General features: G+C 38.1%; 1 protein-coding gene across 2 annotated transcripts in view; it reads right to left on the reverse strand.

The window, feature by feature from the left end:
• LOC143028637 (integrin alpha-IIb-like) overlaps positions 1-27004 on the reverse strand; it is a 641228-nt gene that overhangs the window by 56589 nt on the left and 557635 nt on the right. For both annotated transcript variants that reach the window (XM_076191051.1, XM_076191050.1), the window contains exons 23-24: positions 17832-17913; positions 5676-5813 (exon numbers count right to left, since the gene is read on the reverse strand). In XM_076191051.1, coding sequence (XP_076047166.1) covers positions 5676-5813; positions 17832-17913 — 220 coding nt within the window. The remainder of the gene's footprint in view (positions 1-5675; positions 5814-17831; positions 17914-27004) is intronic.

The raw sequence follows: 27004 nt of genomic DNA on the forward strand, positions 1-27004 counted from the left end.
ACCCACATTTATCTTTAGCTTTCTTCTGTCACATACTCTTCCAAACTCTGTCACCAACTTCCTCAATCCCTCCTCCGATCCTGCCACAAATGCAGTGTCGTCTGCAAACAACAGCTGGCTCACCTCCCACTTTTCCACATTTTCTTTAACCATCTCCAATCCCTGACCCACTACCCTTGCATTTACCTCTCGCACTACCCCATCCATGTATAAGTTGAACAGCTAGGGTGACATGACACATCCCTGATGAAGTACCACCTTTACCTGAAAGCACTCACACTCTACATTTCTAATCCTATCACAAGCTCTACTACTCTCGTAAAAGCTCTTGACTGCTCTTAAAAGCTTTCCTCCTATCCCATGTATCTGCAATACCTTCCACAGTGCCTTTCTGTCTACCCTGTTAGCCTTTTCAAGATCCATAAAAGCTCAAAACACATCCCTACTCTTTTCCTATAGCTTTCTCACAAATCTGTCTTACCACAAAAATCTGATCTATGCAACCCCTACCTGTCCCAAACCCGCACCATTCCTCACCAATTACTCCCTCTGTTCCTGTCCTAATTCTCTCAATCAAGACTCTCCCATAAACCTTCCCAATTACACTTAACAATTTGATCCCTCTGACACTACTACACTCACACTTTTGGAAGGAAATTTATAATGAGGGTGTGATTAAGTATGTACCTAGACAAAAACATGAAAGGGTATATATAAAATCCTGGTATAATAAAAAGTGCAGTGAGGGACAAAAAAACACAAACTCGAACACTTCCTCAAACAACACAACATATACATTGCTACAAGTGCCACAACCAAAATCCTCCTCCCTACCACAGATAACACCACAGAAATCCAATCTATCCCAATCTGTAAGGCAATAAATCGACACTGACAATCGTTAATATATACAGTCTCCCCAATCATCTCCCACAGTTCCAAACACCTTTAGGCCTCAACTTCATCAACTAGCCACAATCCCTAACCTTATCATGGGTGGTGACTTCAATGCCAAGTCGTCAGCCTGGTGTGTTGACAACCCAGACACAGGCAGAGGACTTGATATGCAGATTCAACCTGACTCACTGACCATCATGAACAATACACATAATCATACACATATCCCACACCAAGCCCTCTACACCCACTCCTCTCCTGATATCACCTTCTGTTCCCCCTGCCTAACCCCAACAACCCCTTCCAACCATCATCACCACCAAAACCAGATGCACCCCAGTTGGTCACAGACACACATACACCAATTACAAGAGAGCAAACTGGGAAGCTTTTACTGAAGAGAAAGAACAACATTTTGAGACACTTAACAGTACACCAATCACAAACATAAACAATGCTGTACACACTTTTAATACAATCATACAAAACACAGACAAGAGATATATCTCTAGAGGCAACAGAAAATCACACAACCCCAATTTCACACCAGAAATCAGAGGCCTCATCAGACAATGAGATAAACACAATACCCCTACGCCAATCCCTCAAAACATAGCAGACCAAATACAAACACTAAACACAAAGATTACCAATAAAATACATGAACAAAAAACACAAAATTGACAAAATTGTCAATACACTTGGTCACAAAACAAACAAAACAAAACAAAACAAACACCAGCACATTGTACAAAACACTCAACAGCATTACACTATCCAACAGTAACACAACACGTTCTCATGCAGCAATAACTACAACATTAGATAATTCAATTACCCTCTGACAAGTAAACACACTCATAAATCATTTTGCACAGACAAGCCATCTCACTTCCCACCCTGATGACCGACGCACCATTTGACGTAAGAAAGACTTTCCCACAGATTCAGACTATACACCCTTCATAGACAGTCAGACAAAACACATAATACATAACCTCAAGCATTCATCCGCCTATGGCCCTGACAACATATTTGTCTGTAAACTCACTTTCATCACTTGCATACTTATCAGAAGAACCTGGCACATATTCTATGCCCGATCCCGAGAGCTCATCACTCAACATTATGATACAAAATGCGTGAAAAATTCACAAAGTTTCACAAAGACGAATTCAAAATGGTGCAAAACAGGGCAAAAAAACATGCGACTATCCTATTAGCATGCCAGCCACAACAAGACTGACACAAATTCGTGTACAGATGCTCAACTTACGTTTTAGTTACGTTCCGAATGGCCGAACGTAAGTTGAAAATGAACGTAAGTTGTTACTGTACTATACATCCGTAAATTCTATTACCGTATCTTATAAAACACCCCTAAATCATTAATTATACACATAACATTGTAAAATAATAACATTAATTTCAAATAAATTAAATTCAAGCAACATAAATTGAGATGGTGGAGGAGGAGGGGGAGGGGGAGGGGGAGTTGGAGGAGGAGGAAGAGGATGAGGCAAGGCACGTTCAGTCTGTCGTTTGTGCCATGTAAACAATGGACGCAGCGTCATGCGTAAGTGTCATTTGAACTATGGAGAGTGCGCTAAAATAAAAAAATCACTCAAAATATTTTTTTTTTTTACAATTTTTTTTACAGTCAGTTCAAACGTAAAATCGAAAAAATGTAAAACGAATGAACGTAAGTAGAGGAGCGTCTGTAGTCCTTAGACACTGATTGGCTGACATATAAAGTGGGCGGAGTCTTGGAAAGTCCCCGTACCCTATACTAGCACTTACAAGCAGCTACGCTCCTGTATACAAGCTTCAAATCACACCAGACTAAAAGCTACAAAAAATCACGTACACCCGGATGGGATAGTTTATACATATTGCATGTAATATCCCGTACCTATGTACGTGATAGTATGAAAGGGGTTAATCTGTACATGCATGATATACCCACACCAGACACCTCAGAAATACAAATCTCTTTGTATGCAGATGACATAACAATCGTGTGCACACATCGTAACACAGACAAGGCCGTAGAAATAATACAGCCATACCTTGATATACTCATCACATGGTTTATTACAGACTCAAAATAGCTCCAGCCAAATCTACAGCAACACTTCTCACCAACTGGACAAAAGAAAACAAATACATTCCTCAACTCTATATCAACAATATTCTAATACCACACACACCCTGAAAATTCATGGTTTAACATACGATACATCCATGTCATTCAAACAACACATCACAAACATAAAAAATAAATGCACACCTAGACTCAACACATTTAAATCAATCACTGGAACATCATTTGGACAAAACAAAGAAACTAATACTACAATATACAAACAATGCATAAGCTCGGTGATGAATTATGCAGGTCCAGCATGTGCACCTAATCTCAGTGAGACACACCTCAACACCCTTCAGACCATACAAAACAAAGAATTAAAAACAATCATAGGCTGCACATACACAACACCTACAGACCACCTACACTATGAAACAAAAGTCCTCAAAGTGAAAGATCACTTTGACATGAGAGGCACACAAACACTTGTGCAGCCTCCACAAACACAGTACACCCACCACACTACACAGCAGAAAACCTACACACACCAAGAAATATAAAAAAATACACCCAAATATCTATATCACACACAAATGTTCTCTTCTCTTCCTCCAAAACCACCAAATACCAGCCTCCAGAAACATATTCATAATCACATCACTCACTGCTCCATTAACACACTAAAAGACAGCACATTGCTGCATGCCAGACCCCTGATATCCATTCCTCTGAATCCTCTCTTCCACAAAAGGACAGAGTCCACTTGGCCAGACTGCAATGCAGCCACCACCCAGCCCTTCTATGCTATCAGAAGAGACTGGATGACTGCATTGAGGACAAATGCCCAGGATGTAACGCTTCACCCCATACTATTCAACACATCATGGAAGACTGCACTATACACACCCACACATGGAGACAACACAACATACACTCCATAAAGGATTTGTGGGAAAACCCCGTTTAGGCTGTGGCATTCCTTGGGGAGATGGGGCTGCTCGGAGAGACAGTGTAAGGAACAATAACAACAGCAACCATCATGCAATAATGAAATTTATGCTGAAGAGAAAGTTCCTATTTATGAGAAACAATGAATAGATACCGTATTTTCTGGCGTATAGTGCGCGACTTTTTTCCGTTGGAAGGGCCTAAAAATGGGGGGTGCGCGTTATCCGGCGGTGCGCATTATCTACGGCCTACGATAAAAATTCTACGGCTGTGTGTGTAATTTTATTCACAACAACGTGACGATGTTGGCCATCACAAAGTTGGGACGGCACACTTCTCCGTGACGTTCCGTGAGAACAAGAAGAACAGCCATGGTGACATGAAAGAATACGCCAGCATGGGCTATATAAATATTTGGTATAGGTAGGTATCTATCGAATCTTATTTTTCATGTTTAAATAGGCCTAAACACCATGAAACATGATCAGTATTCATGATATTTGCCCATGTTCACAGCATCCTAGTTTGAATTTTTATGTTGGCTTTGTTGCTTCACTTTAGGTATGGTTGTGGCCGTTCATAGACTCATGTCAAACACCTGACTACAACACCCTCTTTCGGGAGTTATATTAACTAAACGTCACCTCGATGAGAGACTCCTATTTCACCACTGTTATTGCAGGTTCAAAGCTAAAATGAAACAGTCTGTAGTTTGTTTCAGTATTAAATAAAAAATGGTAAAGACGAATTATTTCCTCAAGATATAAAATGAACATTTTCTGTAAAAATCCCAAAATTTTTATGTATATTACTTTCAATAAACTTTTTTTAGATCATATTTCCTACAAACTATTTAAGCTACAAAGTAATAAGGGACCAACGCACAACATGAGTCATATACCGGTACATGTAGTTCCGACTTTTTCTTAGTTGTGTCCTGATTGATGCCTAAACTGACACTTAATTTAGTGACAAATCAACAGATTTCCCAGCGGTGGCTCTAGCCAATGAAAAATGCTTCTCCATGTAACCTCGTTCACATGATACTAAGTAATTAATCGCCGTTATTTCATTGGTTTATTTTTACTAACATTAATTATCGTAGTCTATGCAAATATTTGGGATCCGTAAAACAGCACTGGTACCAACATCATGAACGTTGGCCGTTTTAGCTCACCCGGAATATGCTAGATCAGGGCCGAGATTGACAGTTCTATTGCCAATCTAGCCTACACTAAACACCCTCTTGCGAGAGTTTGTTAAACTAAACATCACTTCAGTAAAGACACTTATGAACCGAAACATAGTTTGTTGCTGCATGGCGATAAAAACTTGTACACGGTGATAAAAACTTGTAAGATGAATTATTCCCTCAGGATAGTAAATTACAATTTTTCTGTAAAAATCTGACATTTTTCATGTACATTTTGTATTCAATAAACTTTTCATGGCTCAAATTTCCCACAAAACAATGGACCAACGCAAGCAGGAGTCGCATACATGCAGTTGACAAGCTTTAGCCACCAGTGACTTTTCCTGGCATGCGTGTTATACGTCGGTGCGCGCTATCTGTGTACTGGGATAACGAAGTGCATGGGTGCGCATTATAACCCGATGCGCATTTTAAGCCGGAAAATACGGTAAAGATATTGGATTCTTAAAATTAATTTCTATACTCTAATGTAATTTAAAATAAGATACACCCTATATCCAGATACAAGTATGCAATACTTTGACTTACAGGAGGGTAGATTAGAGTGAACACAGTGGAAGCATGGGCTTCCACAGTCACTGGATGTGGTGGGTTGGAAATTTTTGGTGAAGTCACAATTACCTTCATTTTGGAAGCAATGGTCAGCTCCTGAATTTCCACATCCAACTGTAAACACAATCATGAATAAGCTAATAAACTTGTATTCAAAAAGAAAATAATCTAAGACATAATCAACATTCAATAACTACAATCAAAAACAATTTAACACGAGTGTTCATGTTTATGGTACAAAAGTTTACAGGATAAATGTGGGCAAAACTGTACAACTGAAAACAGTGTGCATCATCTACAACAACAAAAAAAGCATCGTTGTTTATGATGGCAATAGGCAGTATGTGAGGTTTTGAGGGCTTCCTTAAAAAAAAAAGATGAATAAATAAAATTCATATCTGAGGACTTGAAAATGAGAGGAAATGGTGGGACATCCTCCCTGAGACTGACCCTTAATTCTAATCGTCCATCAAACTCCCTCAAAAAATAGCCCAAAAAATCACACCAATGAAATTTAAGAATTATGCCAGTCCAATTGCATTCAGGCCACCAACCAGCACTGAAGCAGTACATACATACATACATACATACACCAAGGCTTTTTCCCTCTTACAAGGGAGGTAGCCAAAAGGAAAAAGGCATAAAATCATTCCCACCCATTCCATCCCTAAATACACTCCACTCCCCTCCACCCTCCCTCTTATCTTAGCACCTCCTGGATGACGGGTCATCCCTGCACCTTGTCCACTGCCCTGGGTCAGAGGCACTGTCACAAGACACAGCACATCCACAGCAAGGCCGCTTCATTAAATCGGTGACCCCCCTCTCCGTCCCCCCATGCATAAAAGTAGAAGACGGGGAGAAATCCTTTCAGGCTCCATTCACCCCTATCTTCTGTCCTCTCCCATCATTCCTCAACAGACATTCCCCTCTTCCCCAAAGCCCCCTTCACCCCATCCATCCATCTCATCCTAGGATGCCCCCTCATGTTCACTCCTTCCATATCTGCCTTCCATACCTCTTTTACTAGTCTTTCTTCACTCATTCTTTCCATGTGTCCAAACCATCCTAATACTCTTTCATCAACCCTATCTCCTAACTCCATTACCACCCCTGTTCTCCTCCTCACCTCCTCATTTCTCACTCTGACCACCCTAGTAACCGCCATCATACTTCTCAGACACCTCATCTCAAACACATTCAAACTCCTTCTCTCTTCCTCTCTTATGTTCCATGTTTCTGCCCCATACAGTGTTGTTGGCACAATCAATCCTTCATACACACAGACACACACGCACGCCGTCAACACTTCCATCGTCGCGGGGCCAAGAAGAAGAGGATAAACGACAAAAAAGGAAACCTGGTTTGTATTGTAGGGGAGGGGAGTAATTGTGAGTGTCCAATATAATATCTCTGTAGTGTTTGTCAATTATATTAAGACGTAATTAGCAAAAAAATGAAAGATAACAACGAAAAATCTGACTCGAAAGCCAACCGTGAACCATAGCCATTTGGCGTCAGTTTATCGAACCACGATGTAAACAAACACTGTCCCGCTCCAAGATCTACGTGAGCCACGCGGGAGGACAACAAAGATGATTTTCCAGGATTTAGTAAGTATGAAAGCAGGAGCTTAAGTTGATTATTAGAGATAGAGAGGGATATAAGCAAAAATAAGATACGGTGGGAGAATGAAATCATGGACTTAAGAGAGGGTATCATTGGCCTAGTGGACTGCTTAGCGCCAGCGAATCACGAAATTTCTGACCTAAGAAGAACCAACTTGGATCTTACAAACGGGATTAAAGTAATGAAAAGGGATATAAAGGAGCTGAAGAGTGATAACAAAAAGAAGAGAATTAATGATAATACCAATAGCAAAAACTTAAAAAAAGAGGTGAACAATAAATCACAAGAAATGATGGAAAAAATCAAAATGAACTTAGGTGAGGAAAGCATCCAAAAAATTAAGTGGAAGGAAAACACTGAAAATGAGGAAATTGCTTTCAAAGAAATAATCCAACAACAAATACTGGATAATGCAAAAGACACAATTATCCAAGTGATTAATGAAAAAGATAATTGGGTCAGAGATACAGTAGATAGGAAAAAATGTATTGTGGTATATGGACTAAAAGAAAAACAGGGATTGGCGAGGTACATGAGAGAAAAGGAAGAAAAAGTGACAGCAGTATAAATCATTAATGAAATTCAGGGGGGAAACCAAGATGCAAGCAAAGATCTGGACGAGACATATATGATCATTCATTATTTTAAGGATAGAAATCAACCACTAAAGATAAAATTAAGGTCACAGATGGTAGTAGAAGACATATTTGAAAAAGTAGGTAACTTGGCAAAGAGTGAAAAATACAATAAGATATGGATAAAAAGAGAAATTAGAAAAAGAAAAGTCACTAAGAGAAGAGGCAAAGGAAAAAACTCGAAGAGAATGGAGACAGAAAGCAAGGAATTCCATTGGACAGTAAAGGACATGAGACTGAGGAAATGGTACATCAGAATGAACGAACCAAAGATAGATAAAGAGAGAGAGAGAAAGAAGAAAATTATAAGTGGCCTATACTATACGATAGGATGTAATGATAATGGAGGAGAAAATATCACGGTAGGATATAATGTCAGTGAAGGACAAAATATAATTTTAGGAAGGGATACCGGACAGAATGTCAATGAAGGCCAAAATATCATGATAGGATGTAATGACAGTGGAAGACAAAAGATCATGATGGGATGTAATTATAATGGAGGAAAAAATATCACGGTAGGATATAATGTCACTGGAGGACAAAATATAATTTTAGAAAGGGATGCCGGACATAATGTCACTGAACGACAGGAGGCCGGCGTGAATCACGGTGACATAGGGGGACAAAATGTACAAAAGAGATCGGATGACCGTGATCGAGCAGATGTCCGTGATGGGGGAAATGTTAATTTTGATAGGAGAAATGTTAATGAGGCATTGAACGTCAATGAAGGACCAAATAATAATATAGAGCAAGGTATAAATGAAAAACAAAATGGTAATGTAAGATATGATATTGAAATTCAAAATGTGTCAAAAAGAAATAATCACGAGTTTCTTAAAACCATGTACTTTAATGCTCGTAGTATTAGAAACAAATTTCAAGAAATACAGGCGTATGTCAAAAGCGAAAATCTCGATATGATAGGAATAACTGAGACATGGTTAAACGGTACAGAGTTCGAAGCTGAATTTAATATTGCGGGATTTAAACACTTTCATCAGGATAGAAACCACAAGAAAGGTGGGGGTGTTCTATTGTACGTTAAAAACAATGTTCATGCTTGTGTTTTAGAGAAAGTGAAACAGGATGCATATGATAGTTTGTGGGTTGAGTTAACCCAAACAAATGGACAAAAAATGAATATAGGTGTAATATATAGGCCAAAGACATTATCATTAGCAGACGACAAACTGTTATTTCAAAAACAGTCTAGTTTCTGCAACCGGGATTTATTGATAATGGGTGATTTCAATTTTACTGACATTGATTGAATAACCCTTGAACATGGCCATATAGGTAGTCGCTTGTTTGATTTTCTTGGTGACAATTACTTAATTCAGCATGTAAAAGAGCCCACAACATATGGAAACTTACTCGATCTTTTGATCACTAGCCGCGAAAGCATGGTAACTGATGTAGAAGTCGGTGAATCTCTTGCAAATAGCGATCACAACCTAGTTAGATTCAAACTCCTAAACAATTTTAGAATAGATACTTGTGCTTCTAAAATACCCGATTTCAGTAAAGCTCAGTTCATAGAACTACGTCAGGAGCTTCAGCTTACAGATTGGGAGGCAAAATTAAACGAAAGACCTGTAGATCAGATGTGGGAAATATTTCAAAATACGCTCACTAAGATGATTCAAACTTACATTCCTTTTAAGGACAGACGTCCCCCAAATCAGGCTCACCCAAAGTGGCTCAACAAAGAAACTGAAAAAAGTATTGCTAAAAAGAGACAGGCTTATAAGAAATATAAGTGCTCGGGTGCATCTAATGACTATGAAAGTTATGTATCAATACAGAGAGATTTAAAAAAGACAATAAGAAAAAGAAAACGACAATACGAAATGAACATCGCTGAGAAATCCAAAGAGAATCCCAAAGAATTCTATAGTTACATTAGAGATAAAAAGGTTGTTAGGAATCACATTTGTCCACTATTATCTGCTGACGGTCAACTTGAATATTCAAATGAAGGAATGTGTAATATCTTAAACAATTATTTTAGCTCGGTATTCGTAAACGAAACCCCTCAAGGTGAATTCCAAACTGAAACCTGTGAAAAGTCTAAGGTAAACTTACTCGGTACGGTAAATATAACAAAAGAAAAAATTAAAAGGTGTATAGACAAACTCAAAGTTAATAAAACACCAGGGCCTCACGGTTGGCATCCAAGAATCTTAAAGGAAATGAAAAATGAGATTGTTGTTCCATTAGAAATTATTTTCAAGAAATCCATCATATCCGGAGATGTCCCAAGAGAATGGAAGCTAGCTAATGTTACTCCCATATTCAAAAAAGGTGACAAAAAGAAACCAAATAACTATAGGCCTATAAGTTTGACTTCAATCGTAGGAAAAATAATGGAAACTATCATCAGAGATGCTATGGAACATCATTTAGAAAGTAACCGTTTGATAAATGATGGCCAGCATGGTTTCAGACGGAAACGTTCTTGCGTGACTTACTCGAATTCTACAACACAGTTATCTCCAATTATGACAAAAGAAACAATATAGATTTAGTATATCTAGATTTTGCAAAAGCTTTTGATACCGTCCCACACGAAAGACTACTTACTAAATTAGCTTTGCATGGAATAAGTGGTAGCCTATTAGGTTGGACTAGTAATTGGTTGAATGATCGAAAACAGAGAGTTGTTTTAAATGGAAAAACTTCTAGATGGAAATGTGTTGCAAGTGGAGTTCCTCAGGGTTCCGTTCTTGGGCCACTTCTATTCATAGTATATATAAATGATATAGACCATGGACTAAAATCTACTGTTTCCAAATTTGCTGATGATACAAAGCTGTGCGGAGTGGCAAATGATCACTCAAACCAATTAGATATTCAAGAAGATTTAGATAAATTACAGCAATGGTCTGAAAAGTGGCTAATGAAATTTAACACAAGTAAATGCAAGGTAATGCACATAGGTAAAAATAACAGTAAGTACGATTACAAGTTATTTGGAAATTCGTTAACAAAAGTGGATAGTGAAAAAGATCTCGGCGTAATTATCAGTAACGACCTCAAATCATCCAAGCAGTGTATTTCAGCCTCTGAGAAAGCAAATAAGATTCTAGGACTCATTGCACGATCTTTTGATTTCAAAAGTCCATCACTCATTAACAAGCTATATAAATCGTTAGTTCGTCCACATTTGGAATATGCTGTTTCCGTATGGTCACCGAATCTCATTCAAGACATTGACAGATTGGAAAGAGTACAACGGCGAGCCACAAAACTGATTCCAAATATCAAAAATAAATCATACGAAAATCGACTAAAACATATGAATCTGCTTTCCCTATAAAAGCGTAGACTCAGAGGCGACTTGATACAGGTCTTTAAAATTCTAAAGGGAATTGACAACATCAAAAGTGACCAAATTTTTACATTGAATGAGAATCAGACGAGAAACAATGGTCTTAAACTCTCCGGAAATAGATTCAATTTGGAAGTAGGTAGAAACAACTTTGCCAACCGTGTAGTTAATGAATGGAATAAACTTTCTGCACAGGTAGTGCAATGTAGTTCAGTTCGAAGCTTTAAGAATCACTTAGATAAATACCTAAGTAAGATGCTGTAATGATTATAATTTATCTTATATCATTTGTTTTTGTTTTGTTATCATTTGTCTGTCTGATTTTTATTTATTATTAGTTATATGTCAATTTATTATTATTTACTATTTACCTGTTTGTTTATTATTTAACTATACCTATGCATTTATTTATGTATTTTATTTGTTATTTACATTATCATAGTTTTTATTTATTATTTTATTATTAATATGATTTTTTTTTTGCATCTGACCTAGATATGGATCAAAAGGTCTCCTGTCGGCATGCTCCGCCTTTGTAATCCTTTGTAACATCGACAGATTAATTTCAGGACTGAATGAACTCAATGATTACCTGCTAGAAGAAAAACCAGACATAATGGGAATTGTAGAGACTAAACCAAGAGGTGAAATACCATCCATCGATATTGGACAAGGACTATATAATTACTGGATACAAAACAGGGATAAGAAACAGGGAGGTGGAATCATGTTCTTGGCCAAAAAGACTTGAATGTGACAAAAATTGCGGAGGGCAAAGGTATTGTTGAACTGATCATGATAAAAGTCGAAGAGAAGAATATGAAAAGTAGAAAGTTGGTGGTGACCTGTGTGCCCCCAAAAACGAACGCTTGGAAAGAGAACGAACATACAAAAATGCTAGAAGATACAAGGAAATCATTAAATGAGATACTAATGGGCAGGGGTAATCTGGTAATTATGGGGGACTTCAATTGCAAAGAAATTTGTTGGGAAAACATGACAGTGTGAGGAGGAGACGACTTGCGGGGTAATGTACTGCCAGACATGACCATGGAATACACAATGACCCAATGGGTCACTGAGAACACCAGATACAGAAACAATGAAGAGCCGTCGAAACTAGATTTAATATTTACAACAGAACCGGAAATTGTGGATAAAATCCATTACATGACACTAATTGGAAAGTGACCATATACTCATTGAAACTGAACTAAAGGAAGAAATAGACATGGAGAGAAATGAAAAGTATAGGAAGATTGATGTACAACAAAACGGACTTTGCAAAACTAAAGAAGTTCTTCCAGAATGCAAACTGGGAAAAATTCTACATGGAAGAGACAAAAGTGGAAGAGAAATGGAATATATTGATGGATAATTACAATGAAGGGGTAAACAGGCATGTACCAAGACAGAAGCGAGAGTGTACATTAAATGTTGGTTCAACAAAAGGTGCAGTGAGGCAAAGGACAGAAGGGACAGAGCTTGGAAAAGGTGGAGAAAAGATAAAAAACCTTAAAAATGGCATATTTATATAAACTATAGAAATGAGCATGTCAAAGTGAGAAGAGAGGAGAAAAGGAACCATGAAAAAGATATTACAGATAATTGTAAAGAGCAACCCAAACTATTCTAGCGATGTGTGAATGGTAAACTTAACAAACAGGAAATGGTGAAACTACGCCAAGGGAATATAGAATACACAGAAGAATTAGAAATGGCCGAAACTATGAACAATCACTTTAAATCTGTCTTCACCAGAAAGTACGTAATTGGGATGAAGATAATAAAAAGCGATCTCCCCACATGAGTGAGTTTACAACAACACAAAAAGAAATATCAGAACACCTATCAAACCTTGACGTCAGAAAATCACATGGCCCAGATGGAATTGCAAATTGGATCCTAAAAGAATGCAAAGAAGAACTAAAGGACAAAATACACAACATAAATTGTTCACTCAAAGAAGGAAAAATACCTAAAGACTGGAAAAATGCTAACATTGCACCAATGTATAAAGGAGGAAACAAGGAAGAACCTCCCAACTATAGGCCAGTATCACTAACAAGCACTATAGCCACAATTTGTGAGAAAATCATCTGGAAGACAACAACATAATAAACCCGAGACATTTTGGGTTCAGACAAGGAAGATCATGCACCACAAACTTAATATGCTTCTACTCAAGACTTACAGACATAGTGCAAGAAAGGAATGGATGGGCTGATTTTGCCTTCCTGGACTTGCAAAAAGCTTTTGACAAAGTACCACACAGAAAATTACTAAAAAAACTGGAACACATAGGAGGAATACTAGGGAACCTACTAAAATGGATGGAGGACTTTCTGACTGGTAGAAAGATGAGAGCAGTGCTCAGAGAAAAATATTCAGATTGGAAAGAAGTGATCAGTGGAGTACCGCAAGGATCTGTATTGGCACCAATAATGTCTGCTATTTATGTGAATGACATGTATGAGGATGTGAAATGTTACACGAGCTTCTTTGCAGATGACACCAAACTGTTAAGGAAAGTAAAAACTGATAAGGACTGTGAAGCACTGCAGGAAGACCTGAATAAGGTATGGAACTGGAGTCAGAAATGGAAAGTGGACTTTAATACTAAGAAGTGTAGCATAATGGAGTTTGGAAAAAGCAAAAACAAAATATCAGGACAATATAAAATTGGAACCAAGGAGGTAAAGAAGGAAGGATCCGAAAAAAAATTTGGGTGTAATTATCACAAATGACTTGTCCTATGACAAACAGATTAACAAAATTGTCGGGGAGTCTTACAACTTCCTGAGATCAATAAAAGTGGCATTTGCATACTTGGATGAGGACATGATAAAAAAAATTATTGGTTACATTGATAAGGCCTAGACTAGAATATGCAGCGACATTGTGGTCACCCAGTATCAAAAAGAATATAAAGAAAATAGAAAGAATCCAGAGAGCAGCAACAAAAATGGCACCTGCACTTGCAAACTTATCATATGAAGACAGATTGGCTAAACTGCAGTTACTGATGCTGGAGCAAAGAAGAGAGAGAGCGGTCCTACTGACCACCTACAGAATCATGAAAGGCACAGAGATACTCAATAGAGAGGACTTACTAAACTGGGACAAGAGAAGCACAAGAGGACATGGAAAGAAAATCAAGAACATAGCTATAGAATAGAACTGAAGAAAAACAGTTTTCCACATAGAGTAGTGGACACTTGGAACAAACTGGACAATGAAATAGTATGTGCAAAAACCATTCATGAGTTTAAAAGCAAACTAGACACTGCGAGATACAAAGGCGGGACACCACGAGCATAGCTCCCCTTCCTGCAAAATGCAACTAGGTAAATACAGTCTTCTCTTAGCATCCATTCCCAAATGTCTATTCCTCATTACACTTTTCAATCCACCAAGGCATTTATTCGCTTCTCTCAATCTACATTCTACCTCCACCTCCACTCCTCCCTTTCCTGCCACATTTGCACCCAAGTATCTAAAACTATCCACTTCCTCCAGTCGCTATCCCATAATGCTCACTTCCAGTCTGCTGCCACTTTCACCCCTTGTACATCTCATCACCTTACTTTTACTCACATTTATCTTCAATTTTCTTCTTTCACACACTCTCCCAAACTCTGTTACTAACTTCCTCAATCCCTCCTCTAATCCTGCTACAAGCACAATGTCATCCGCAAACAACAGCTGGCTCACCTCCCACTTTTCTCCATTTTCTTTAACCATCTCCAATCCCTGACCCACCACCCTTGCATTTACCTCTTGCACCACCCCATCCATGTATAAGTTGAACAGCCAGGGTGACATAAAACATCCCTGACGAAGTCCCACCTTTTCCTCGAACCACTCACTCTTTCCATTTCTAATCCTGATGCATGGTCTACTATCATAAAAACTCTTGACAGCTCCTAGAAGCTTTCCTCCTATCCCGTTTATCCACAAAACCTCCCACAGTGCCTTCCTGTCTACCCTGTCATTAGCCTTTTCCAGATCCATAAAAGCCCAAAAAAACATCCTTATCTTTTAATATAGCTTTCTCACATATCTGTCTCACCACAAAAATCTGATCTACGCAACCTCTATTTTGTCCTAAATCCACACTGTTTCTCACCAATTACTCCCTCTGTTCCTCTCCTAATCTTCTCAATCAAGATCCTCCCATAAGCCTTCCCAATTACAGTTAACAAGCTAATCCCTCTGAAACTACTACATTCACACTTGTCCCCTTTTCCCTTGTAAAGTGGAACTATACAGGCACTCCTCCAGTCCTCCGGCACTCTACCCTCTCTCCAGCAAACATTAAATAACTTCACCAGCCAGTCCACCATATCGGTACCTCCTTTTTTTAGACATTCTGTATGGCATCCATCTAGACCAGGTGCCTTACCTGCTTTCATCATCTTAACAACTGCCTTCACTTCATCCTTCCTTATTTCTCCTCTATTTTCCTCACTCATCACTCTCATTTTCTTAGCACTTCCCACTGCAACTATCTTTACCTCCCTATCCTCCTTCACATTTAGCAACTACCTAAAATACTCTGCCCATCTTTCCCTTACTGCCTTCTCTTCCATTATCATGTCTCCATCTGCACCTTTTACCATTTCTTCTCTACTTGATTTGCCTCCTCTTCCTCTCTTAATTTCTTTCCAAAATATATTTTTATTACTTTCAAAAATTTGTCATACTTTTACCCCATTTCACATCTGCTCTCCTCTTTGTCTCCTTTACCTTGTGCTTTACTTCTCTTTTCTTTTCTTTGTACCTCTCATATAACTCCCTCATCCTATTTTGTAACCAATATGTGAAAGCTCGCTACTTCTCTTGTAGAACCTTCTTTGTTTCCTCATCCCATCATTCACTACCCTTCCTTCTATTTCCTCCTGTCCTTCTTGTTCCACACACCATCTTTGCATACTTTGCGACTCCCTCCTTGAACCATCCCCATTCCTCCTCCACTCCTAGCTCTACTCAATCCTTCACTCCCTCCAACTCCTCTCTCAGCTTCTTCTTGTACTCCTTCTCCTTTTCATTTAAAGAGTTCACTCTAAGCACCTCTCTACCAATGTCCTTTTCCTCTTTCTCCATCTATCCTCCACTCTCAGCTTACCTTTCACCAAAAAATGATCTGATATTCCTCCACTCTCTCCCCTTAGCACATGTACATCCTTAACTCTTCCTATTATACTCCTACCACTACATAGTTCATTGACACTCTATCTACCACCCTTCCATCCACCATCCTCTCCCATGTGTACTTATGCTTGACTTTCTTCCGAAACACTAAATTTGCTATCATCAACTCTCTAGACACATATCCACCATCAACTCTCCACTACCCATCTTTCCTGGAACTCCACATTTCCCAACCACTCCGTCAATTGGTTCATTTCCTACCCTAGCATTAAGGTCTCCCAACACTACTACATTGACATTTCTCCCTAATCCCTCTATGCACTCATTTAAATCTATCCAAAAAGCCTCCCTTTCTTCTACACTCTTCTCACTACCAGGCCCGTATGCACTTGCAAAAACCGACATCTCCTTTCCCAGTTTGACCTTCATCCACATTATCCTTGAGGAAACCTCCTACCACCCCACTACACGTTTACCTATCTCTTCACTTAGAAGTATAGCCACCCATTCTCTCCTTCGCCCTCTCTTCACTCCTTTGCCCTCTCTTCACTCCTGATAACCTCCCAATTACACTCCCAAACTAACACTCGCCCTTCCCTCTCAACTTAGTTTCACTCAAAGCCAACACATCCATCTTTCTTCTCACATACTATCTCTTCCCTTTTACTCTCATCTGTACCACATCCCCACACATCAAAAGACCAAAACCTTAAGGTGCTGGCTGGAAAACTCCAAGACCCCCTTATGCCTGGCCATACACTTAAATTGCCCCAGATACAATTACCACAAAGAAGACACTGAACAACTATCCTATACTGTCCTGCTTTCATTCTATCCTGACAGCAAAACATAACTTCCTTAAGTGATATGGGGGAAACTGGAGGATGTTGCCATTTACCTGGGAGCTATGGGTCTTCTGTAAGAGAGACATGGGACAATGAATTGATTGCCTGTAATACTAATTGTTGTTTGTCAGTAGTCCTCAGGCACTCCAAATATTCTCTCTTGGAAGAAACTTTGGATTACTGTGTTATATTTGACAAGAACTGTTTTGGTCACTGGCTTGCAATAGTAGGAAGGGAGGAATCACCAGTTGTTAGATCACCTTAAGTGAAAAGGTGGAGGAAAAACCACCAAGAGTGATAGATAGAGAGCTTTGCTCCAGACACAGTGTACATATCTCAGGGCTATATCTCTAGATAGAGGTATGAGTATTGACAGGTTTTGAAGATGAACAGCAGAGAGATGATTCTTTCCGACTTCTGTCTTATACAATCATCACTATCAGGAACCTATCAATAGTCTACAAGCTTCCTGTAAATTCCAAGAGGGAGTTAAAGATTTGTCAATGACAATCAGGTATATATCACAACTTACCTCAAGGATGGAAGCCACTACAAACAGAATTGGTACTGCTACACTGGTCTCCATGCCTGCATTAAGGCCTTCAATCATGCACCTGAAACAAAAGCAGAGCATCATAGTCACAACTATGATCACAGAAGTACTGATGGTCACTTCTACATTTGCTGAGTACCAGGGTCTTTGCTAGAAAATTGTGTGTATGTACAAGGGGAATCATGTAAAACAGAGGGAATCAGATTAACAATGGACCATATAAGGCATGGGTTGTAAATCTATCAATCATCTGTTGTCCTGGTTCTCTCTAATATGGTTCATTGTTAATATCCTTCCCTCTGTGTGGAGATGTGTCCAGCCTGCCCACAGTTTCTCCTTTTCTCTGCTATAGAAGTGATGATGACAACCATAATTAGACACAATCACCCACACACTCGTCGTTGGAGAGGAAGGAAGTCCAGCAACTGAGCTCCAACTTAGTGCTTTGTCAAATAAATCAGGAAAACACCTTGTTGTTTTTCGGGATGTAGGGTTGTGTTCTCGAGTGACCAGGAAGGTATCATATCCAGTATTTGGAAAGTATAATTTTAGCATGAATTGGAGGGAAAAAAAAAAAAAAAAAAAAAAAGAGGATTAGATATGAGTAGAGTGGAATCAGCACTGGGAGTGGTCCTAAGGAGAACATGTATAAGCGTCACTCTGAAGATGACTCAAAGGTATGAAAGTAATGTATTTTCTTGCTTTCAGAGGGAAAGGGGAGCAATAGAAAAAGTAATGGATACAGAAAGAGAAACTAGGATTAGCAGGGTACTAAGGAATCAAGACATGAATGACTTGATGGATGAATTTATTGATTTAAAAATACACTATAGAGCTTTGCAAATAGAGATGTCAAACTTACTTAGAACCAACAACAAAATAATCAGAGAGTTACATGATCTAAAAAGTTAACTAAGTATGATTAAAAGAGAAAATGAGAGAAAGGAAAGTGAGGATGGAAATAAAAATGAAGAACTAAAGAAAGAGGTCAAAGAACAATTAAAAGCAGTGACCAAAAAGATGGGAGGATCAAAGAGATGGATCTCATTGAAATTAAAAAATCAGTGGAAACAAACGTGAAAAAAAAATCTTTCAAAGAAATAGTACAACAGCAGGTGGAAGAGAATGCATAGAAAACAGTGATTAAGGTAATCAAAGAAAAGAAAAACTGGGCGAGAGACACATTGGATAAAAGAAATGCATTGTGGTTTATGGTATCAAAGAAAACATAATGTACACAAATATCAAAGAGAAAAAGAAGAGAAAGAAATTGCAAAGGAAATACTGAAAGTAGTTCAGGACAAGGGTCAAGAGTTGGAGAAATAAATCGATGACATGCATAGGATGGGTACATACTCTAAAGAAAAAAAATATAGGCCAATGAAAATCAAACTAAGGACTCAAATGATAGCTAAAGAGATCCTATCAAAAGCACCAAAACTAGCAAACAGTGGAAATTACACAAATGTGTGGATAAAAAAGGAAATGAATGATGAAGAAATAGAGAAAGATAGGGCACTAAGAAATGAAGCTAAGGAAAAAAACAAGAGAAGAGCATAGACTGAAAAAAAAATAGTTTTTTGGAGAGTACTGGGTCTGAGGATGTGAAAATGGTACATCAGAAAAATGGAAACATAAACCAAAACAGAGAAGAAAACATACATACATACATATACCAAAGGATTTTTCCCCCTTACATGGGAGGTAGCCAAAAAACAAAGGCATAAAAAACCACTCCTACCCATTCCATCCCTATCACACTCCACTCACCTCCACCCTCTTCCCTCCCTCTTATCTTGGCACCTCCTGGATGATGGGTCATCCCTGCATCTTGTTCACTGCCCTGGATCTGAAGCAGTGTCGCAAGCACAGCACATCCACAGCAAGGCCACTTCATTAAATCAGTGAACCCCCCTCTCCGTCCCCTCATGCAGAAAAGAAGACGGGGAGAAATCCCTTTGGGTTGTGTCAAAATTTTCTCACACATATTCCCTCACTCCCTATACTCCACCCATTCCACCTCATGGATCACATCATCATCCATATACAACCATTCTCCATTCACCCATCTTCTGTCTTCTCCCGTCCTTCCTCAACAGACATTCCCCTCTTCCCCAAAGCCCCTTTTACTCTATCCATCCATCTCATCCTAGGTCGCCCCTCATGTTCACTCCTTCCACATCTGTCTTCCACACCTTTTTTACTAGCTTTTCTTCACTCATTATTTCTATGTGTCCAAATCATCCTAATACTCTTTCATCCACCCTATCTCCCAACTCCCTTTTCACCCCCATTCTCCTCCTCATCTCCTCATTTCTCACTCTTTCCAGAGAAGAAAAGAAATAATTAAAATGGCATACACAAAAATGGATGGTATGATTTCTGGAATAAATCAATTAAACACTATTTGTTAATAGAGAAACCAGACATAATGGGAATTGTGGAGACAAAATTGAAAGGTCCTATATCATCAAGTATAGTGGGACAAGGTTTATATGACCATTGGTCGAAAAATAGAATGGGTAAACAAGGGGAAGGAGACATGTTATTGACTACAAAGGGCTTAAATGTGATAAAGATAATAGAAGGTAAAGATAATGTGGAAATGATCACAAAGTTGAAAATAGCATTATGAAAAGTAGAAAATTTATAGTAGTATACATGCCCCCCAAAACAAAGGTTTGGTCTGATAGCGATCATTCAAAATTACTGGAAGATACAGAGAATAAATTATCTGAGATACTGATAGATGGAGGAAACACAGTAATTATGGGTGACTTTAATGTAAAGAAAATAAATTGGGAAGAAATGACAATAAAAGGTGGAGAGGAACTACTTGATTTGACCATTGATTATACATTAACTCAATAGGTCAAGGAAAACACTAGATATAGAAACAATGAAGAACCATCAAGACTAAGACTTGATATTCACTTCTGAACCTGAAATCATAGACAAAATGAATTACAAGACACCAATTGGGAGGAGTGACCACATACTAATACAATTCGAACTTAAGGAATAAAATGATGTGAGAAGAAATGAGAAACATAGAGAAGGAAGATTAATGTACAACAAAACAGACTTTGAAAAACTCAGAAAAAAAATGTCAAAATGCTAACTGGGAAAATTTTTCAAATGATGAAACAAGGATGGAAGAGAAATGGAACATATTTAAAGAAAAATACAAGGAGGGAACAGATAAATATGTACCAAAGAAGAAACAAAAAAGGATTTACATGAAGTGTTGGTATAATAAAAAGTGTAGTGATGCTAAAATAAAAGAGACAAAGCCTGGAAGAGATGAAGGAAAAAAAAAAAAAAAAAAAAAGGTAAACAAAAATGAAACTGAGAAATGAATATGTAGATATACGTAGACAGGAAAAAAGAGACTACGAAAAAGCTTAGATACAAAAATGCAAAGACCAACCTAAACTATTTTATAGATATGTAAATGACAAACTAAAAGACAAACATGAAATAGTGAAACTGTGAAGGAAATAAAGAATATATAGAAGAAGTAGAAATGGCTGAAGTAATGACCAGGCATTTTAGGTCTGTATTTACAATTGAAAGCTCTCAAATTTGGGATGAAGGACAGAAAGAAAGACCCCCCAAAATGAAAGAAAGAACAGTGACACAGAAAGAAATAAGGGACCATATAAGGAATCTTAACATTAGAAATTCATATGGGCCTGATGGAATTGTGAATTGGATACTGAAAGAATGTATAGATGAACTTACAGACAAAATACACAAGATAATTGACTTCTCACTCAAAAAAGGAAAAGTACCACATACATACATATACCAAAGGCTTTTTCCCCCTTACACAGGAAGTAGCCAAAAGACAAAGGCAAAGAAACCACTCCCACCCATTCCATCCCCTACATACTCCATTCCCCTCTACACTCTTCCCTCTCTCTTATCTAGGCACCTCCTGGATGACGGGTCATCCCTGCATCTTGTTCACTGCCCTGGGTCAGAAGCAGTATCGCAAGACACAGTACATCCACAGCAAGGCCGCTACATTAATTCAGCAACCCCCCCCCCTCTATTCCCTCATGCAGAGAACAAGACAGGGAGAAATCCCCTTGGGCTGTGTCAATTTATTTCTTATACATACTCCTTCACCCCTATCCCCCACCCACTCCATCTCATGCATCACAGCATCATCCATACACAACCATTCCCCATTCACCCCTATCTTCTCTCCTCTCCCGTACTTCCTCAACAGACTTTCCCCTCTTTCCCAATGCCCCTTTTACTCCATCCATCCATCTCATCCTAGGACGCCCCCTCATGTTCACTCCTTCCACATCTCTTTTACTAGTCTTTCTTCACTCATTCTTTCCATGTGTCCAAAACATCCTAATACTCTTTCATCAACCCTATCTCCCAACTCCCTTTCCACTCCTGTTCTCTTCCTCACCTCATTTCTCACTCTAGCCTAGTAACCCTTATTATACTTCTCAGGCATTTCATCTCAACATATTCCAACTCCTCTCTTCCTCTCTTATGCTCCATGTTTCTGCCCCGTACAGTGCTGTTGGCATGATCACTCCTTCATACAATCTCCTCTTAGCATCCATTACCAAATATCTATTTCTCATTACACTTTTTAATCCATCAAGGCATTTACTCTCTTCTCTCAATCTACATTTTACCTCCATCCCCACTCCTCCCTTTCCTGCCACATTCACACCAAAGTATCTAAAACTATCCACTACCTCCAGTCTCTCTCCCTTAATACTCACTTCCAGCATGCTGCCATTTTCTCCCCTTGTACATCTCATCACCTTACTTTTATTCACATTTATCTTCAACTTCCTTATTTCACACACATTCTAAAACTCTGTCACTAACTTCCTCAATCCCTCCTCTGATCTTGCTACAAGCGTAGTGTTATTAGCAAACAACAACAGGATTATCTCCCACTTTTCTCCATTTTCTTTAACCATCTCCAATCCCTGGCCCACTACCCTTGCATTCACCTCTCACACCACCCCATCTATGTATAAATTGAAAAGCCAGGGCAACATAACACATTCCTCATGAAGTCCCACCTTTACCTCAAACTACTCACTCTTTCCATTTCTAATCCTATAAAGCTCTACTACTCTCATAAAATCTCTTGACTGCTCATAACAGCTTTCCTCCTATCCCATATATCTAAAAAATTTCCCACAGTGCCTTCCTCTCTACCCTGTCATAAGCCTTTTCCAGATCCATAAAAGCCCAAAATACATCCTTACCTTTTCCTATAGCTTTCTCACATATCTGTCTTAGCACAAAAATCTGATCTACACAACCCCTACCTGTCCTAAATCCACACTGTCCTTCACCAATAACTCCCTCTGTTCCTCTCCTAACCCTCTCAATCATGACCCTCCCATAAGCCTTCCCAAATACACTCAACTAGCTGATCCCTCTGAAACTACTACACTTACACTTATCCCTGTTTCCCTTGTAAAGTGGAACTATACAGGCACTCCTCCAGTCCTCTGGCACTCTACCCTCTCTTAAACAAATATTAAATAACCTCATCTGCCAGTCCACCATAACTGTACCTCCTTTTTTCAGACATTCTGCATGACATCCATCCAACCCAGGCACCTTACCTGCCCTCATCATCTTAACAGCTGCTTTCACTTCATCTTTCCTTATTTCTCCATTTTCCTCACTCATCACGGTCATTTTCTTAGCACTTCCCACTGCAACTACCTTTCCCTCCCTATACTTCTTCACATTTAGCAACTCCCTAAAATACTTTACCCATCCTTTCACTGCCTTCTCTTCCATTATCATCTCTCCATCTGCACCTTTTACTTTTCTTCTCTACTTAATTTGCCTCCTCTTCCTCTCTTAATTTCTTTACAAAACATCTTTTTATTACTTTCAAAAATTTCTGTCATACTCTTAACCCATTTCACATCTGCTCTCCTGTTTGCCTCCTTTATCTTATGCTTTATTTCTCTTCTCTTTACTTTCTACCTCTCATATGATTCCTTCGTCCTAAAATGTAACCAATTTATGAAAGCCTGCTTCTTCTCTTCTACATCCTTCTTCACTTCCTCATCCCACCACTTACTACCCTTCCTTTTATTCCCTCCCATCCTCCTTGTTCCACACACCATCTTTGCACATCTTATGACTCCCTCCTAGAACCATCCCCATTCCTCCTCCACTCCTACTCTATCCTTTACTCCCTCCCATTCCTCTCTCAGCTTTTTCCTCATTTAAGCATTTCACTCTAAGTACCTTCCTCCCCTCAGCCCTTTTCCTCTTTCTCCACTCTTAACTTACCTTCTACCAAAAAATTATATGATTTTCCCCCACTCTCTCCCCTTAGAAGATGTATATCCTTAACTCTTCCTACTATACTCCTGGTTACCACTATATAGTCCATTAATGCTCTATGTGCCAACCTTCCATCCACCACCCTCTCCCATGTGTACTTATGCTTAACTTTCTTCCTAAACACTGTATTTGCTATCATTGACTCTCTTTCGAGACACATCTCCACCATCAGGTTTCCACTACGATTTTTTTCCTGGAACTCCATACTTCCCAACCACTCTGTCTATTGGTTCATTTCTTACCCTAGCATTAAGGTCTCCCAATACAACTTCATTGACATTTCTCCCTAATTCTTCTAAGCACTCATTTAAATCCATCCAAAAAGCCTCCCTTTCCTCAACGCTCTTTTCACAACTAGGCCCATATGCACTTACAAAAACCCACTTGTTCCAGACACCGAAGCGAAAGGAAGTGCTGCATTTGAGCATGCCTATCTAGTGGTTTATCACCGAAAACAAAGGAAACCTGTTGTTATTGTACGAGATGAGTAGGCTATGGTACTTGAATGACTGGTTAAATTAATCCAGTTCTTGAAATATAGTTTTGGCATAATGGAGAAATAGAAAGAAGAAAAAATAACAAATGAACCAACAAAGAGAGGACTAGATGTAAGTATAGTTGAAAGTATGAGAGGTGTCATCCCTAAAAAACATCGTTTGATAGATACGCCAAGGAAAAACCAAAGGTGGGAAAATAAAAGTTTTTCAGGATTTCAAAGAAACCCAGGTGAAATAGGTAAAAGCTTAGATATTAGATATAGTAATTCATTAAGAAATCAAGATGTAAATGACTTAATGGAAGGAATCATAGATTTAAAATTGGATTACCGAGCTGTATTTAGAATTGATTACTTTGTGGAAGAGTAATGAGCAAACGATTAAAGAATTAGGTGACCTAAAGAGCAAAATTGAAATCCTCAAAAGAGAAAATGAAAGAATGAAAAATGAGGACAAAAATAGAACTGAAAAACTGAAAAAGGAGGTCAAAGAACACTTACAAGTAGTGACCAGAAAGGTGGAAGAGTCAATCAAAGAAACATACCTCATTGAAATAAAAAATCAATGGAAACAAGAACAGGAAAATAAAAAAATATCCTTTAGAGAAATATTACAAAAACAGATGGAGGAAAATACAAAAGAAACAGTTATGAAAGTAATTGAAGAAAAGGAAAATTGGGTGAGAAATACAGTTGACAAAGGTAAGTGCAATGTGGTCCATGGTATCCAGGAAAAACATGATATGTTCTTCTTGCAAAGGTGTGTATTAACAATTCTGTATGTTTGTAGCATCAGTATTATATTGTTATGAGTTATATTTATATGAGTGAAACAAGTGAAACATTGATAGATAACATTTTCACCAATATTGTAAACTCCGAGATTCATAGTGGTATCTTAATAAGTGATATAAGTGACCATCTACCGGTATAACAAAACCCAGAATTGTACTAAAACGTAAAATAGACGAAAAAAGTATTGCAAAATTAAATCAATGCTTAAAAGAAGAAAATTGGGATCAGGTTTACGAGTCAGAAAATGCCAATCTATCATATAACGAATTTGTAAGCACTATCATGAGTAATGTAAACAAATGCTGCCCAGAGAGAGAAGTAGAAATAAAACTATGTAACGTAAACTCAAAACCATGGTTTACAAACAGTCTTAAGAACGCGTGTCGAAAGAAAAACCAACTTTACAAGAAATCTATTGAAAGCAAGTCCTTCACAGACGAAAACAAATACAAAGTATACAAAAACAAACTTACAACAATTTTAAGCAACTGTGAAAAAAATACTATGACACACTGCTTGAAAATTATAAAGGTAATATAAAAAAGACATGGGAAGTAATAAACAACTTAACTAGGCCCAAAATTAATAACTATGATGAATTCATAGACATTATTAAAAAAGGAAAAACTAAAAAAGAAGTGGCAAACGAATTTAATGAATTTTTCTCGTGTAGGACCTAACCTCGCGAAACAAATAAAGACAACACATCAAACTTATGAGACATTTTTGAAACACCGAATAAATAACACTATGTTTTTAAAACCCGTCACGGAAAACGAACTTATGAACACAGTAAAATCAATGCAGAACGAGAAATCACTCGATTGCACAGGAATCAATATGAACCTCGTAAAACAAATTATGCCTATCATCAAAAATCATTTTCTGACAATATGCAATAAATCATTTGAACAAGGAATATTTCCAGATGCAATGAAAATAGCAAAAGTAATACCCATATTCAAATCAGCCGACAAATCTAGTTATAATAACTATAGACCAATTTCACTATTACCACAGTTTTCCAAAATTCTTGAAAAGTTATTCACAATTCGCCTTGACTCATTTCTAAAAAAAAAAATGACGTCATTTACCATAGTCAATATGGATTTCAATTAAATCTTTCAACGTCAACAGCAGTAATGGAATTAATTGAAGAGATAACTAACAATATAGAACAAAAGAAAAAGACAGCCGGCATATTTGATCTGAAAAAGGCATTTGACACAGTTAATCATGAAATCCTAATTCGAAAAGCCGAATACTATGGGCTAAGAGGTAAAGTTAATGACTGGTTAAAAAGTTATCTAAAAAACAGGAAACAATATGTAGCCATTGAGGAAGAAAGATCACATATTCTACCATTTACATGCGGAGTACCTCAAGGTTCAGTTCTAGGACCCAAACTATTCTTACTATACATTAATGACATTACAAATGTATCCAACCTTATGAAATTTATACTGTTCACCGACGATACCACCATTCTATGCTCCGATAT

This window comes from Oratosquilla oratoria, chromosome 9 (assembly GCF_046742065.1).
Source record: "Oratosquilla oratoria isolate Oo_2021 chromosome 9, ASM4674206v1, whole genome shotgun sequence".
Lineage (NCBI taxonomy): Eukaryota > Metazoa > Arthropoda > Malacostraca > Stomatopoda > Squillidae > Oratosquilla > Oratosquilla oratoria.